The sequence below is a fragment of the Sus scrofa genome, chromosome 6, assembly GCF_054392235.1.
Source record: "Sus scrofa isolate SSC_HxYL_T2T_F1_AM1 chromosome 6, Sscrofa_HxYL_maternal_Yorkshire_Landrace_v2.0, whole genome shotgun sequence".
Lineage (NCBI taxonomy): Eukaryota > Metazoa > Chordata > Mammalia > Artiodactyla > Suidae > Sus > Sus scrofa.
In genome coordinates this window covers 21,617,767-21,634,309 of record NC_139388.1, presented here as the reverse complement: position 1 = coordinate 21,634,309, position 16,543 = coordinate 21,617,767, and the positions used below count along the sequence as shown (strand labels likewise).

At 54.0% G+C, this 16,543-nt stretch overlaps 1 protein-coding gene across 15 annotated transcripts in view; it reads right to left on the bottom strand.

The window, feature by feature from the left end:
- The window catches only part of NDRG4 (NDRG family member 4), a 42,942-nt gene that overhangs the window by 13,264 nt on the left and 13,135 nt on the right, over positions 1–16,543 (bottom strand). For 11 of the 15 annotated variants that reach the window (XM_084959833.1, XM_021093970.2, XM_021093972.2 and 8 more), the window contains exons 2-3: positions 8,746–8,840; positions 4,558–4,602 (exon numbers count right to left, since the gene is read on the bottom strand). In XM_084959833.1, coding sequence (XP_084815959.1) covers positions 4,558–4,602; positions 8,746–8,817 — 117 coding nt within the window. In that variant the 5' untranslated portion in view covers positions 8,818–8,840. Of the gene's footprint in view, positions 1–182; positions 310–4,557; positions 4,603–8,745; positions 8,841–16,543 lie in introns of those variants that run through there. The other 4 variants (XM_084959835.1, XM_084959837.1, XM_003481807.5 and 1 more) reach the window with 1 other exon arrangement.

Here is a 16,543-nt window from a genome sequence, read left to right as displayed (position 1 = left end):
TGACCAGCAGCTACCCCCAACCACTGCTGCAGACCAGGGCCACCAGGGAGCCGGGAAGCTGCTGGCCTTGCTCAGTGACCGCCAAGGTGAGGCGACTGAAGGCAGAAGGGCCACTAGACAGAGGCAGAGGGATGCCCGGTCCTCCCCGCCCACCTCCCCGCCACCCCCGAGTCCTCACTCACCCCATCCCAGCACTCCGGCATCTTGCCGAGGGAGGCCACCCGCCTCGACCAGGAAGGGCAAACAAAGGCCTGAGTCACCAAAGCCCAGAAGGAGGGGGCAGCGCAAGTGGGAGACCAGCGGCTCTATGACGGGGCGCCGCTCCGGGCCATTTATATGCGGCGTCTGCGGCCGCGGCTGGCCCCTCCTCCCTGCGGGGTTTCCGAGCCGCCACTCGCTCGCCCGGAGCCCCAGCTCCCAGATTGGCTTTCGGGAGACACACTTGGCTCTGATTGGCTTCCGAGGTCCTCACTCACCCCAGCTGCTGCTCCTCCCACCCCCGACAACACTTCAGCCCTGATGGTCCCCAGCCCCTGCGTCGTGCCCACCTCCAGCACAGAGGCTCAGGGCAGCAGCTGCACGTGGGGTCCTAGGAAGAGGTGAGCCCACGTGCACAGCTGTGACAGGTACACAGGGGCTTCTCACAGCCAAGCACAGCCAAGCAGGGCAGGCTGGGCCACATAGGCATGTCCTAGACAGCATACCCATGACCCGTACCCTGGAGAACAGGAAGGGCCCAAGCCCAGCCTCCCCATCCCTTAGCCTTGAGGGGATATGGGCAGTCACTGCTGCCCGGATTGTGACTCTACTCCAGGGGACTGCTTCTTTTCCACCCCCAGGGGCTCCCCTAGGGCAGACTCCACTCTGCCCCCATGTACACCCCGGTGCCTGCCCACATAGTGGAAATGGGGGTTGGGGTTGTGGGGCTGAGGGCCTGGGCAGGTTGCAGGACCATGCCCCTGCAGCAAGGGGCTGGAGGCCACTGGACATGCCCTCCTCACGCTGACACACCCAGCCGGGGCTTGGCTCTTCCATCTCTGGGGAGCAGGACGCCTGAGCCGAGGCAGGCTGTCCTGAGCAGCAGGACAGGTGCTGGAGGTCATGAGGCTCGGGGTTGAGGTGAGGAGCTGGCCAAAGACATGCAGGTAAACAGGTTAGAAGGGGGAGGCAAAGGAGAGCAGAGGAGGAGAGGAAATAGGCCAGGGAGGGGAGCGGGGGTGGGGGGGCAAGGACTGAGAAGCAGGAGCAACAGAGGGAGGGGTGCTGGGCGCCTGTGCCCCCATTCGGTCGCTTTGATGAAGGAACATGCCACTCATCCCCGCCAGGGCTGACAGCCCTGCATGCTGGCTGGTTGCCCTGGGGGAAGGGGGTCACCTCCCTGTCTCTGGGTGCCTAGTGACCGGGTCAGCACCTGCCACGTGTGCTATTCCCGGCCCTGTCCTCTGCCTGGGGGGCATCGCTCACTTTCCCTGCCCCCTCTCTGACCTCTTGCAACAAGGGCCTCGGGCAGAGTGCGGGCGCCTGTGCTCTCCCCGGGCAGCAGGGTATGGAACAGGGTGTCCCCCAGCCCCTCGCATCCTGGCCACGCTCCCTGTGCCCTGCAGCCACTTGAGCACAGTTGGAGGCTCTGACCACTGAGGCGGCGTGCAAAGGCTCAGCCCTGCCTGCTGCGCTGCCTGCTGCCCTGCCCACATAATCCTGTGTTCTTCCTGAAGGGGGGTGGGGCCGGGTGGCCTCCCACCCTTTCTGCCACCAAAACCTGCTCCTCAGTGGTCCCCATCCAACCTGATGCCCACCTGAGCCTCTGAGTGGCCTTTCCCACCCTTGGACCTGGGTGACCTCGGACTCTGCCCACCCTGAGCCATGAGCCCCCCCCTGCCCCCCAATTCTGCTCAGCTCAGTGGCTTCAAGTCCACAGACTTGAGTTCAAGACCCAGCTGCCCCACCCACGAGCTGGGTAACCTTGGACAAGACTTTTTTTTTTTGCTATTTCTTGGGCCACTCCCGCAGCATATGGAGGTTCCCAGGCTAGGGGTCGAATTGGAGCTGTAGTCACTGGCCTACGCCAGAGCCACAGCAACTCGGGATCTGAACCGCATCTGCAACCTACACCAGAGCTCACAGCAACGCCGGATCGTTAACCCACTGAGCAAGGGCAGGGACCGAACCTGCAACCTCATGGTTCCTAGTCGGATTCTGAACCACTGTGCCACAACAGGAACTCTGGACAAGACTTTTTTAACTCCTCCTGTCTCCTCAACCATAAGATAGGAATTGTGCCTAGAGCTGCTAGGAGGATGAGAAAAAGCTGCCTCTGTCACTACAGATGTGACTGCAGGCCTGCCCAGGGGACAAATACCATCATCCAGGTGTCCCTCCAAACTGCTAGCCTCCTCCCTGGAGGTTCTACAGTTGTGGCTGAACAAGGCAGGCTCAGGTCCTGCTACCCAAACCCTGCTAGTCTTGGCTGTGTGACCTTGGGCAAGTTAGTCAACTGCTCTGAGCCTCCACATCTGTAAGCGGGAGAAGAGCAGTGTGGCTGCGTGCCCAGGTCTGCAAGCGGCAAGGCTAAGACATCATCCTCACAAACCTATGAGAAAGGATGGAGAATCTGAAGCAGAGAGAAGGAGATGCTCCCACACAGCCAGTAAGCAGTGGGGGCTCACCAACATCTTAGTGCTCTGGCCTGGGGCCACATTATCAAGACAAGCAAATGCTTAGTACACACCTCCCCCGGGCCAGACTCCCTCCAAAGGCTTTGCACGCCACCTCCCTTTGTCCTCCGGACACCCACGTTACAAATGAGGAAAAGGAAGCCCAGAGACATTCTGGAACCTACCCAACACCACACAGCCTGTGAGCCCAGAGTCAGCGATCACTCCCAGGCAGTCTGGCTCTGGTGGCCACCAGTCACCGTCAGCCCAGGGTCTGCGCACCTGGCCGGAGGGTACCATCCTTAACCCCGCAAACAACTAGTGGGGGCTGGGGGGGGGGGTCTCAGCTGCCTGTGTCACTCTACCAGTGAGGGAGGGAGCTGTGCTGGAGGTCACGTGGCCTGTAAGTGGTAGGACCCGGACACAGCTCTGCCTGGCTCCAGCCTGTCCTTCTGCCTCCCCCATGGCCAGACCCACTGAGGCGAGGGACTGAAGGGGATGAAATCCCTGCCGGGCTCTGGCCCAGATAAGGGCCATCCTGGTAGCTGCTTTACTAAAAAAAGAAAAAAGCAGTCTCTGTGGCGAAACCAGAGTAGACGGTAAGGTGCTTTTGAACGAATGCTGCCCGTTACCAAGCAAAGGGTCTTGAGGACCAGAATCCCACACATGTGGGACCGTCACCCTGTCCTGGGACCGGAGCAGGTGCAGAGGACCCCAGGGTGTGTATGTCTTGGGAGCTGGCAATAGCACCTCTGGCATCCTGTGAGTCTCACTCAGGGTTGGGCAGGAGCTGGCTGCTCTGGATTCTATTTCTACAGCCCCATCCTGGGGAGGAGGGGCTGCAGTTCACACATCCTGCCCTTCCTGGGAACAGGAAGGGCAGAGAGGACTCCTTGGGATGCCCGCTGATCTCCCGCTGGGCTGGGGCCACCTTGTGGACACATCCCTCCTTTCTGCCGGGCTGCTTCCCACTCCTCCAGCCCCTAGCCTGTCCTCCCCAGCTCCACAGCCCTTTGTGTTTGGAGCTCAGGCTCCCAGGAGACCAGAGCACGTGCACACAGGCTGCTCTGACACCTCTGCCTGCGTTGCCTCTGCCTGCGTCGCCTGCGTCACAGGGGCATATGACCTGGGGTCCAGATGCTCAGCTGCTCCATCCTGGCTGCAGATTTGAGTGCCAGAGGGAGGAGCCCCAGGCCGTCCCGCCTCCCTCATCACCCCTGCATCCACACCGTGAGGCTGGGGCTGTCATGGGGTTTGGAGACCGACCCATATTGGACAGTAGCCTGAGGGCCGGCGCCAGCCAGCCAGAAGGAAGGCCCCAGAAGGGTCTGACTTTGTTCAGCAGGTTTTGATGGCCAGCAGGGCCCTGGAACCCCACGAAGCTCCCACTGTGTCTGCTGTCACGCGTTTTCTGAGACCCAGAAATAAATAGCCACTCTGGGCCTTCCAGGGGAGAAACGGCTGACCAAAGTCAGAAACCATTGTTTGGAGGAAGAAAAGCAAAGAAGGATTTCAGTTTTCACAGGGAATTTGGCATCAAACTAAAGAGGACATGGTTGTCCGGGCAACCGCTGCCATGGAAACAGGAGCTATTTTGGAGCATCGACCTGGCTTTCATAGGAGGAAAGTGCTGATTCAGATGACAGTATCCTCACTCCCTCAGCCCTCCCCTCCCTTCTCTGTCCTGCCCAGGGAGAGAGGGGACATTTCTCCACTGGGCAGGGGCAGGCGAAGCCACTGTGAGCCGTGGGGGTAGTCCTGGAGGCTGCCAGCTGACCAGTCCCTGTGGCTTCAGGCTGGGGCCACACGGAAGGGCTGTGAGACCTCCTCCGAAACAGGCTGGGTCGGGGAGGGGACAGCCAGCTGTTAGTCCTCCATTTAGGGAGGTTGAGCCAAGACCTACCTTCCAGTCTGTGTCCACAGCCAAGAGGAAGGTGTCAGAGTTCTCCTAAAAAAAGGCAAACAGAGGGGGTGGCTCATTAGGCTCTGGGCTGGCCCAGCCAGGGAAGGGGGGTGGCCACAGGGCCTGCTCCTTGAGCAGCCTCACTTGCTGTTCCCATCTGTCTTTTTTGGGGTGTCTTTTTAGGGCCGCTGCATATGGAGTTTCCCAGGCTGGGTGTTGAATCGGAGCTATAGCTGCTGGCCTACGCCACAGCCACAGCCATGCAGGATTCGTAACCCACTGAGCAAGGCCAGGGATGGAACCTGTGTCCTCATGAATACTAGTCAGATTCATTTCTGCTGAGCCACGATGGGAACTCCATGTTCCCGTCGATCTTAATGTTGATGAAAGTGACCCAGGGCTTCCCGAGCGCCAGGCATCAGGCTAGTAAGTACCTGACAGCTGAGGCCACGGGCAGCTACACACATTGCTGTTACCTATTAGTTTGAAATAGGAAGACTTCCACTCTGCAGATGAGAAGCGTGAGGCTCAGAGAGGCTGAATCATGTGGCCGGAAAGTGGTGGAATGACCTCTGACCCCGAATTCCTGCTGTTCATCACTTTGCTGTCTCAACAAATGGTCTCAACCACTGGGGCACAAGGGCAGAGGCTGGTGAAGGGGGGCAGATGGGCCTGACTGTCACGCCCATTTTAGGGCTGGGGAGGCCGAGGCCTGTGCCTCCAGGGAGAAACAAGGAGCCTTTTCTGACCTGCACTAAGGTGCTGTCTGGGCCTGAGCAGTAGCTGCTCTCACCTTTCCAGACCTGCCTGCTGCTGGCTCTCAACACACGGAGGTCCCCTGCCTTCGGGCTCACTTGGCCGAAGGGTGTGAACCTCCCAGGGGCACCCATCCCTCCCCCTGGTCTGCAGGACCATGAGGGTGGGGACCGCGACTGGCTCTGCTCTCAGCATAAAGCCTGGCATGGAACATGCTCCCCAAACGCAACAGATCTGGAGGAACAAGTCTGACTTCACAAACGACAGGACTGGGGTTTAGACATAGCCGCTGTCTATGAGGTGGCAGAGATGGGGAGTGGAGGAGTTGGGGCTCAACCCCATGTGTCCGGGTTGCCAGGTTCTCCCCAGTGCAGCCCAGCAGCCTGACCCTCTGCACCCTCCCTGGGTCTCTGTCTGGGGAAGGAAACCTCATGGGGGGAAAGGGGGAGAAATCACACACATCCCGGGCCCCTGCCCCATGGCAAATGGAGTTCCTGGGCCAGGGATCCGTTACAATGACCTAAGCCACAGCTGCCGCAATGTCGGATCCTTAACCTGCTGTGCTGGGCCGGGGATAGAACCTGCGTCCCAGCACTCCCAAGACTGTGTCCTCAGGAACTCCCCTGCCCTGCCCTCTTCTGTGCTTGTTTAGAACTCTCTCTGCTCCCCTCTGCTCACCGCAGGCTGGTGACTTAGCCTCCGAGCTTCAGTGTCTGTGAGGATTAACCAGGGCGGGGGGTGCAGTTAGCCGCCACTCTGTCCTAGGTGCTTTTGCACTGGACTCTGTGCCAGGTGCTACCACACCATCTCGTGTGGTCAATGAGACGATCAGACTAGAAGCAGGATGCCAGGGCAGGGAGGGACAGAAGGGCGGGGCCGCTAAGGTGCAACAAGAAGGCAAATGAACCCACATCACAGGAGTGGGGAGGAAAAGGATGAAAAATATTTTACTCTCAAAATAAGAAGCCCATCCGCCTGCCCTCTGGCAGCTGGAGTGGCAGGGGAGGTGGAGGAAGTCAGTGGGCACTAAAGGGTCTCACACCGAAAAGGAAAGCCAGGCTTGAGTGACACCAACAACAGCTGTCCCCAGGCCTCCCCTCCTGGAGCCTCCAGCGCCTGGGGCTCGGCATGCGGAGCGGAGGAGAGCATGGGGGCTGCTCCTCGTTCCTCCAAGGAAGGGGACAGATGTGGGGGAAAGGGACGAGGTGGTTATGGAGGGGTTCTCTCAGTGGAAGACCCTGCCCAAGAGGGTGCCAGGCAAAGGGATGCGGGAGATTTTCATGAGGATGGGAAGCGTCGGAGGGGCAGAACCCCAAACTAAGAAACAGTAGGAATAACTCAGAGACCCCAGAGGCCAGGAGAAACTGCGTGAACATTCTGAGAAAGACCAAGACCAGTGGGAGAGGGGGCCCAGCCGAGAGGAGGGGGCGGCCCAGGTCGGGGAGAGCTTGGGTGAAAAGACATCCTGGACCCGAGGAGGACTGTGGCTGTAACTCTGGGGTGATGGCAGCCACTGACCAGCTGTGAAATAGAAAAGAGACGTGAGGTGTTTTATTTAGTTTGGGGTTTAGGCAACAAGGATGATTTTTCATAAAATTACAAGGGTACCTTACCGAAGCCAAGAACAATAGTTAAAAACAGGCCTCAGGAAGGATGGTGGCCAGTCATAGAAGTCCAATCTCGTTAGCCTAAGCAAAAAGGGAAATTTATCATCAGGATACTGGGATGCCTCACCAAGCCCGGGGAGGATCCGCGAACAGCTGGGACAAGGGAATGGAGCACATGAGAAAGCCAGGAATGACAAGGTGTATTTAAAAAGGCTGTAGAGAGTAAGGAGATCAGGCGGGAGGCTCCTTCAAGCAGAAAGAAGGGAGCCCCTCTCGGGGTGGCCCGCCACGGTGAGAAGGGGACGAGAACACATGAGGCCAAGGCGGCTCTCTGCACCGCCCTGTACCAGCGGGCAGCACCTGAGCAGGAGATGACGGGGGCTTGGGACAGGGGCAGGGGGAGTGGCATTAGAATAACAAGCCTACTAAGGGAGGTCCCTGGGGGCACAGTGGGTTAAGGATCCAGCATTGTCACTGCTGTGGCTCTGGTTACTGCTGTGCTGTGAGTTCCGTCCCTGATCCGGGAATTTCTGCATGCCACCAGAGTGCCGACAACAACAACAAACAAACAAACACGCCTACAAAGTGTACAGCTCACCAGCTGTTCTCTTTTTGACAGGAGCTACCGCCAGGTAATCAGATTTTATAAGTGAACTCAAGGATCTGTCTTTTTTTTTTTTTTTTGTCCTTTTGCCATTTCTTGGGCCAATCCCGTGGCATATGGATGTTCCCAGCCTAGGGGTCGAATCAGAGCTGTAGCCCCCAGCCAACACCAGAGCCACAGCAACGTGGGATCCAAGCTGCATCTGCGACCTACACCACAACTCATGGCAACGCCAGATCCTTAACCCGCTGAGCAACGGGAGGGATCAAACCCGCAACCTCATGGTTCCTAGTCGGATCCGTTAACCACTGAGCCAGGACGGGAACTCCAAGGATCTGTCTTAAAGATAAGACTTCCAGCCTCATGTGCGTGGGCCCCTGGAGCTTGGACAGTTACTCTGTCCCAACACATGGAGCTCAGTGACTCCTGGGCTCACTTCCTTCTGGAGGGAGGCTGCAGGAGCCAGGGCAGGGGACAGACAGGTATGCTGAGGAATGAGCGGGCTGGGCAGCACAACCAGCGGAGACCTGCAGCAGTGATGGCCAAGAATTCTATGAGCAGTGGACAGACGGCTTTTCTTTGCAGGGAGGAAAGAGGAAGCTGTGTGGGTGTCACCCCAACAAGAAAGCATGAGTAGAAACGACTCTGGAATTTAACATCCGGTGTCCCAACAAGGGCCCTTTGGGACAAAGTCACAACCTTGGGTGCCTTGGTCTCATTGCTCCTGGAAGCACTGCTGGTAATACTTGCCATCATAACTCAGAGGCTTGAGGAAAAGAAAGAAGCTACAGACATGAAAGGCCTGGGTAGGTGAGGAAGCATCATGCCCTGGCTGGAGGCAACAATGCCGAGCAGGGACCCCCGTGGGGCTCAAGGGCCTCCCAGAACCAAAGGTTGAATGTGGTCTCATTCCCCTGATAGCTGTGTGACCTCGGTCAAGTGAGTTTACCTTCTGTGCCTCAGCTTTCTCATCACTGAAATGGGAATAACTCTTCTAAAGAGCCTCCCAGTCACAAAGACAGCCAAAGCCACGGCGAGGTAGGCTGGATTTTAGTCGCATTGGCCCTCAGTCGGCTGGGAGCTCTCCCAAGGCGGGGACAAAGCTTTTCAGGGTGGCATGGGGATTCTCGCCATCCGCAAGACTCGAGCGAAGGCGCACGATTTCCTTCTTGGCCACGAGGTGGCGCCCTCCGCCCCCAGGACCGTGAAGGGGCGACTCACCAGCTCGGCGGCGTCCTGGCCCCGGAGCAGTGGTTTCTCCTCGGGGAATCGCAGCTCCTGCAGCCCTGCCATGGTCACGTCGTGGAGCAGGAGCCCTAGGGAGGGAGGGTGAGGATGAGGGCTGGGGCCTGGGGGGGCCGGGACGCTCTGACTTTCCCCGGCGGCCAGAGAGGACACCACCAACCCGGGCTGGGGCAGGGACACCAGGCACCGCCCCGCCCCCTCCATCCCCATTTCCCGAGCGCAGGTCCAGCGCAGCGCTTCACCCGGGCAGCAGGGCTCCGTCTGCAAGACTTGCCTGCTTGGCTCAGAGGAGGTCATTCCATTAGTTGTCCTTAAAACATGTCGCCCCCGCAGCCCCACCCCCACGAAGGAAGGAAGGGAGGGAAAAGCAAAGCAACACAATCCAGGATGATCCTTTAAATAATTTCAAATAAACTTCTTCACTTATCGAGAAGCAGAAAAGACAAGTGTAAGGAAGCCAGAGTCAGAAACAGACAGAAGCCCCCCTGCGGGGTCTGGGAGGACAGAGAAGAACAGAGCTGAGGGCTGTCCCCAGCGCCTAGGAAGCCAGGCCTGGGTGAGGACGCCTGGGAGAGGGGAGGGGGTGCCTGGCAGTGTGGCAGGCAGAGTGACGCTGAAGGAGGGGGTGCTGGTCACGAGTACCACCTGCAGGGAGGGATGACATAGTGACCCCCCAACCCAGGCCAAGGGGCCCAGGCCCTAAGGGCTGCTTGTTCCAGGAGATCCTGGGCCTCTGAACCTCTGGAGATGGGGTGGGTGTGCACAAGTGCGGGCGTCTGGAGGATCCAAACGGGTGGGGAAAGTGGGCAGGAAGAGTGTAAGGACCCACAATCTGTGTAGGCTGGCACTGCCACTTCTCACTTGGATTTCAGCATGGCACAAATCATAATGCAGCAAGGGAAAAACTAGGCAAGGATATGAACTGGAAATTCATAAAAGAATTACCATTGTCCAACACAATTGGGAAAATATTAAAGATTACTAGAAGTCAAAGAAATTCAAATTTAAAACAAGATACTCTCCCCACCCCCACCCCCCGCAATAGAACTGTCCAAGTTTGCAGTGCTGGCATAGATGCACTCAAACTGGTACTTAAAAAATTTTTTTTAATTAGTTAATTTTTTTTTTTTTAACTTATGGCATGGCGTTCCCGTCATGGCTCAGCAGAAATGAATCCAACTAGTATCCATAAGGATTGCAAGTTCAATCCCTGGCTTCACTCAGTGAGTTAAGGATTTGACCCCTAGCCTGGGAACCTCCATTTGCTGTAAGTGCAGCCCTAAAAAAAGACCAAAAAGAAGAAAAAAAAGCACCATAATTTTTTTTCCTTTTGGTATCAAATAGGAGCTGTGGCCGCCGGCCTATGCCACAGCCATAGCACCGCCAGATCCGAGCTGTGTCTGCAACCTACACCACAGCTCACGGCACCACCAGAGCCTTAACCCACTGAGGCCAGGGATCGAACCCTCGTCCTCATGGATACTAGTTGGGTTCATTAACCACTGAGCCACGATGGGAACTCCCATGGCGCTTTTCTTATACTGTTTGTGGGTGTATAAATTGTTAGGTCTTTCTGGAGGGCTGTTTTGCAGAATGAATTCAAATAATTTAAAAGGTTCATATCAGAGTTCCCGTTGTGGCTCAGTGGTTAAAGAATCTGACTAGGAACCATGGGGTTGTGAGTTCGATCCCTGGCCTCGCTCAGTGGTTTAAGGATCCAGCATTGCCGTGAGCTGTGGTGTAGGTTGCAGACGCGGCTCGGATCCCAAGTTGCTGTGGCTCTGGCGTAGGCCGGTGGCTACAGCTCTGATTCAGCCCCTAGCCTGGGAACCTCCATATGCCATGGGAGCGGCCCTAGAAATGGGAAAAAGACCAAAATAAATAAATAAATAAAATAAAATAAAATAAAAGGTTCATACTCTTGGATTCAGCAATCCTCTTCCTGGGATAAATTTTCTGAGAAAACCAGAGAGGGCACCTAATGATTTATCTGTAAGAACACTCACCACAGTGCCATTTAAAATAGAGGAGGAAAAAAAAAAAACTAAAAAAAGCTAAATGTCCATAAATAGGGTGAATAGCTTGTAAAAGATTATTTAATAACATGGGAAAATGCCTGTGTCCTAAAGCTCACAAAGCTGTTATAAAACATAGAGTGTTACCCAAATTACGAGAAACATGAACAGTTCCCAGCAAAGAGCCTGGAAGGATTTTGTCAAGTTAACAGGCATTATTCTTGGATAAAGGACTGAAGATTAGGGTCTACAGCTTGAAATCAGGAAAAAACAACATTTTAAAAAGACTACTTGAAGATCATTAACAATTCCTTGTTCTCGCAAAGCATTTCACATTTCCCAGCTTGCAACTTACTTTTTTCCCTGCTATTTGATTTCACCCTGATGGGAAGTGAGATGAGGTCACCAAGGCTGAGAGAGTGTCCATGACAGGCCCAGACGGGGCCAGGCCTGCAAACGGGGTCTCTGGATGCCGAGTCTTAGAACAGGGCTTGTTCTGTAACACCCTGGCCACCTGACCTGGAAGAATGGATTCTCATCCTTCTTTCCATCCTCCCTGCCACCCTTCCTCCCTTCTTTCTCAATTCTATCTTTAGTCTTTCTTAAGGGTGAAGCCCTTAGACTTTCCCTTCTGCCCAGAAAGGCTGACCATCCCACTAGCTGGTTGGTCAGAAGATACCCCCCTCCATTCCTATGAATGCCCCAATCACCGGGGAGTCAGTACAGTGTTTGCCTGGGACCCAAGGGCACAGGGCCTGGGTTGGAATCCATTTCTTTTCTTTTTCTTTTTTTTTCATTTCTGGCCACCCCTTGGCATATGGAATTCCTGCGCCAGGGATGAGATCCCAGAGCCAAGCTACAGTCTTGACCTCAGCCACAGCTGCAGCAATGCCAGATCTCCAACCCACCGTGCCAGGCCAGAGATGGAACCTTTGTTCCAGAGCTCCCAAGACACTGCTGATTCCATTGTGCCACAGTGGAAGCTCCAGACCCTGTTTCTGGGGCCCGGTGCTCCTGAGACGAGGCTGCAGCTCCAGATCTTCCCTGGGTTTCCATCCCGTCAGGAGCAAGAACCTCCCCCCCCCTCCCCCCCCCCGAGAATGTTACAAAGATGCTCCCTCGTGACCACAGTGGGAAGCAGTCCCCACCTGAGTCTAGTTTGCAGGTGAGATGTGCTGAGGCTGGGCTGGGAGCTGCTGGCCACCCAGGCCTCCTGCAAAATTCACCAAAAGCTGCACAGCCACCCTGGGAGAGCCTCATCCCCAGCATGAACAGGCCAGGCAGGGCGGCCCCTGCCCGACCAGAAGCCCAGGTCCCTGCACCCTCGTGCCACCCTGGAGCTCTCTGTTCCCAGTGGTTTCCAGGGAAACCAGCTAACACAATGCAGATGGGCCGTATTTTTAGAAAGGCATCCTCTCCCCTCTCCCCCACTTTCTCCTCCATCCTTTCTGATGTGGGCACGCTCCACACTCAGCCATCCATCCAGGCGGGGAGCTGACAGAAGGAACCCCACCTTGGAAAACTCTCCCTCCATTAGGGCTGTTTTAGCCGCCAGCCTCCCTGAACACCCAGCTCGATTAGACGCCTTGGCAGCACTGGGGTGTCCCCGCCCTCACCCAGGCCTGTTATGAAACCACCTCGGAGACCATCCTCCCCAAGGACAGTGCTATTAAAAGGGCTGAGAGTGGGCAGGGCAGGGACAGATGGCCTGTGATGGAGGGGGTGGTGGGGAAGGGGGCTGGAGAGAGAAAAGCCTTAAAATCCGGAGAATTGAGGAAGTCTTAGCCCGTGGCAAACAGACAGGCACAGGCCAGGGCCCAGAACAGAGGCCAGAGCAGAGGGTCCCGCAGGATGGTGGCAGAAAACTTCTTCCTGAGAAAGTTAGGATTAAAAAAAAAAAAAAAAAAAGCAGCTAATGATGGAGAAAATGAGATTCCTTATTAAAGCAATACACTGTATACCTTAAATTTATATAATGTTACATGTCAGCTGTATCTCCAAAAGATTGGAAAAAGCTTTTAAAAAGAGAGTGAGGAGTTCCCATCCTGGCGCAGTGGAAACAAATCTGAGTAGGAATCATGAGGTTGTGGGTTCGATCCCTGGGCTCACTCAGTGGGTTAAGGATCTGGTGTTGCCGTGAGCTGTGGTGTAGGTCACAGATGCGGCTCGGATCTGGCGTTGCTGTGGCTGTGGTGTAGGCTGGCAGCTACAGCTCTGATTAGACCCCTAGCCTGGGAACCTCCATATGCCGCGGGTACAGGTCTAAAAAGCAAAAAAATAAAACTTAAAAAAAGAGAGTGAGATTCCTATCAACTTCCCACAGGGAAGCCTGTGTCCGGTCTGTTAGGAGTCAGGGAGCACAGAGCAGATGGGGTGGCAGACCCCAGCGGTCTGTGAAGCAACAGCAATGTCGCTAAGAGCAGGTGCGTGACTTGTGTTCCAGCCCAGGCACCTGACATTCTCCCACCCACACCAGCCAGTGCCAGGAGAAGAAGCTCGAGGGCTCAGGGACCCCAGACCTCAGGAGTTCAAATCCAGGTGCACTATGTAGAGGACTTAGAGCCGTCCTGGTAGCGGCCCCCTCCTGTCACTCTCCCCGTCCTGATCCTGACCCCAGAGGGTGGGACAGCACTGGGTGTGGGGCTGCGATGGGGACCAAACCCTCCCTCAGCACAGCCACCTCATAGATGAGACAAAAGGTGCAAGGAGGCGGTGAAGCTCCAGGTCCCCCTACAGCCTGTGCCCTTACACGGATCCTGCTTCCCCAAGTGGATGGCCAAACAGGAGGAGGCAGGGGACACCGTCTTTCTTTTCTGGCTCAGCTTCCATTTCTGCTCTCTAGTTATACCCCCTTGATTTACGGCCATGTCTGCTTTTTCCTTGATTTGGGCCTATGAATACCTATCTCCCCACAAAACCACTGCCACCTTGCATCCGTGCGTGCACACGAGACATACACACACACACATTCCCACTGTGCTTAAGGCAACCACATTTGGCCTCTGACACTCATAGCTAAAGATCCAGCGGACTCAGTAGGCCTATTCGCCCCGTAGGAAGCATGGGCCTTTGTTCATGCTGTTCCTTCTGCCTGAAACACCCTTCCCCATCACGTCCCCACTACAGCAACAATAATAGCAACAAATACAATTGTTAACACTTTCTGACGCTTAAAGTTTTTCTTTTTTTTTTTACCTCTCTCTTAACTTTTTATTTTATTTTTTTATTACTCAAATGAATTTATCACATCTGTAGTTATATAATGATCATAACACTCCAATTTCACAGGATAGCCATCCCATAACCCAAGCACATCCCCCCACCCGCCTTAAAGTTTTTCTTGAATGAGATGGAATGAACGAGTAAATGATTCTTCACTCAGCCTGCAAAGTATTGAAAGACTGATAACATTCAGTGTTGTGAGGTTGTGGGGAAACCAGCAGACCCTCATACACTGTTGGCTGGACGGCAGTGGGTGGGTCCAACTTTATTTGGACGGCAACTTGGTAGTTTGTGAAAATGCAAAGGCCTGTCAGCTCTGTGATTCTGTCTCTAGGTATGAATCCCAAAGAGGCTGTGCACTGGGACACTGGCTGCGGCACTATGTGCAACAGAAAAACAGTGAAAAAACCCCAAATAAATACCAGGAGAATGGTTAAATACCATGGAGCATCTGCACCCTGCAGCACCATGCAGCTGTTTTAAAAATGAGGCAGCTCCACTCAAACAGAGAAGGAAAGCATTCTAAAATAGGCAGGTATGGAGTTCCTGTTGCAGCGCAGCAGAAATGAATCCAACTAGCATCCGTGAGGATGCGGGTTCGACCCCTGGCCTCCCTCAGTGGGCTAAGGATCTGGTGTTGCTGTGAGCTGTGGTACAGGTTGCAGACTTGGCTCAGATCTGGCGTTGCTGTGGTTGTGGTGTAGACAGGCAGCTGTAGCTCTGATTGGACCCCCAGCCTAGGAACCACCATATGCCACGGGTGCAGCCATGAAAAGCAAAAAGCAGAAAAAAAAAAGAGGTCCTCCAGGTGCATCAGGGTAACTGCAACAACGCTCTCCTGTGGGGAAGGATATATGAGTTTGGAAGGGTCTAAAGGGAGATTTTGATTCTACACCACAGATCTTAGCAAATCTAAGATACCATCCATCATAGCTGACACTAACGTTTTACATACCAAGAGAAGAAAACACTGCCGATCAAATTACGACATAATTCTGCCCTCTGCCTTTTAACTTTTTATTTTGAAATAATTTCAGTTTAGAGGAAAAAAAATCAAAGAAAAAACAAAGCACAGAAACTTGTCACATACCATTCCCTTGGCTTATCCTGATGTCGTCATGCTACAGAACCTTAATACAATTAGAGACACCAGGAAAGAAACGAGTGATCCAATAGGGTTATGCCATCTATAGCCCTTAGATGAAATTTCACCAGCTCTCCCAGCAGGCTCTCAATCCAGGATGCCACACTGTACTTAGCTGTCATGCAGTCTCCTCCAGGCGAGGGCAGGTCCTTCGTCTGTCTTTCATGATGTTGACGCTTTGGAAAGATACGGATTAGTTAAATCTGTAGAATGTCCTTCAGTTTGGGTTTGTCTGATGTTGCTGTTGCTGTTTTGGCCATGCCCATGGCATCTGGAAGTTCCCAGGCCAGGGACTGAACCCGCGCCACAGCAGTGACCCAAGCCACCGCAGTGACAATGCCTGATCCTTGAACCGGTGCAGCACAAAGGAATTTCCTGTGGTGCTTTCTTATGATTAGACCAAGGTTACGCATTTGTAGCAAGTATACAGCAGAGGAGCCCTTGTCATTGCACCATTCCATGGAGTACATGATATCAATCTGCCTTATTACTGATTTCTAAATAGCATTCTCCAGCAAAAAGAACCAGGTCTCCTTGGAGAAGTGGTTGACTCCAAGGCTGAGGCAGAAAAATGACGAGAAGCGTCCAGAACATCACATGGGGCTAGAAAATGAGAAACCACTCCAAAAAATAATGGGCCTGTGGTGAAAGGACCTTATTACCGGGGATGTTAAGCTTGATCACCCGATTTAGGTGCTGTCTGCCAGGTTCTCCAATGTAGAGTTACTATTCTTCCCTTGGTAATTAATATGTATCTTGCGGGGAGATACTTCGAGACTAGGCAAGCATCCTGTTTCCATCATATTTCGCCCACTAATTTCAGCAACCGTCCATGATGCTGGCCTATAAATACAACTGTGGTATTTGCTTAATGACAACGTCCTGTTTTCATCATCTCTTCTACATTAATTGGAATTCTCCTAGAACAAAAAGAGCTCTCTTTTCTTCTCCATTTACTTATGTATTTAATTGCTTATTTTGTTCTATGGGTTATAATCCATTTCTATTATTATCTTTTTGTTCTGACTGTGCCAGATTTGGCCATCGGGAGTTCCTTCAAGCTGGCTCCTGGGTCCTTTCACCATATGCCCATTATTTTTTGGAGTGGTTTCTCATTTTCTAGCCCCACATGATGTTCGGGACGCTTCTCGTATTTTTTCTGCCTCAACCTTGGACTCAAGCACTTCTCCAGGGACACCTGGTTCTTTTTGCTGGAGAATGCTATTTAGAAATCAGTATCTGGCACTAGGTTTGTTCATTGTTACTGGGGTGTCATTGCTCTGGGCCATTTCAGTAGCCGAGCAAGACCTACTTAAGTGCACACACGCACACCCACCTATACCCATGCATCTGTATATATGTTAAGAATCCTGAATTTAAACTTACACCTCTA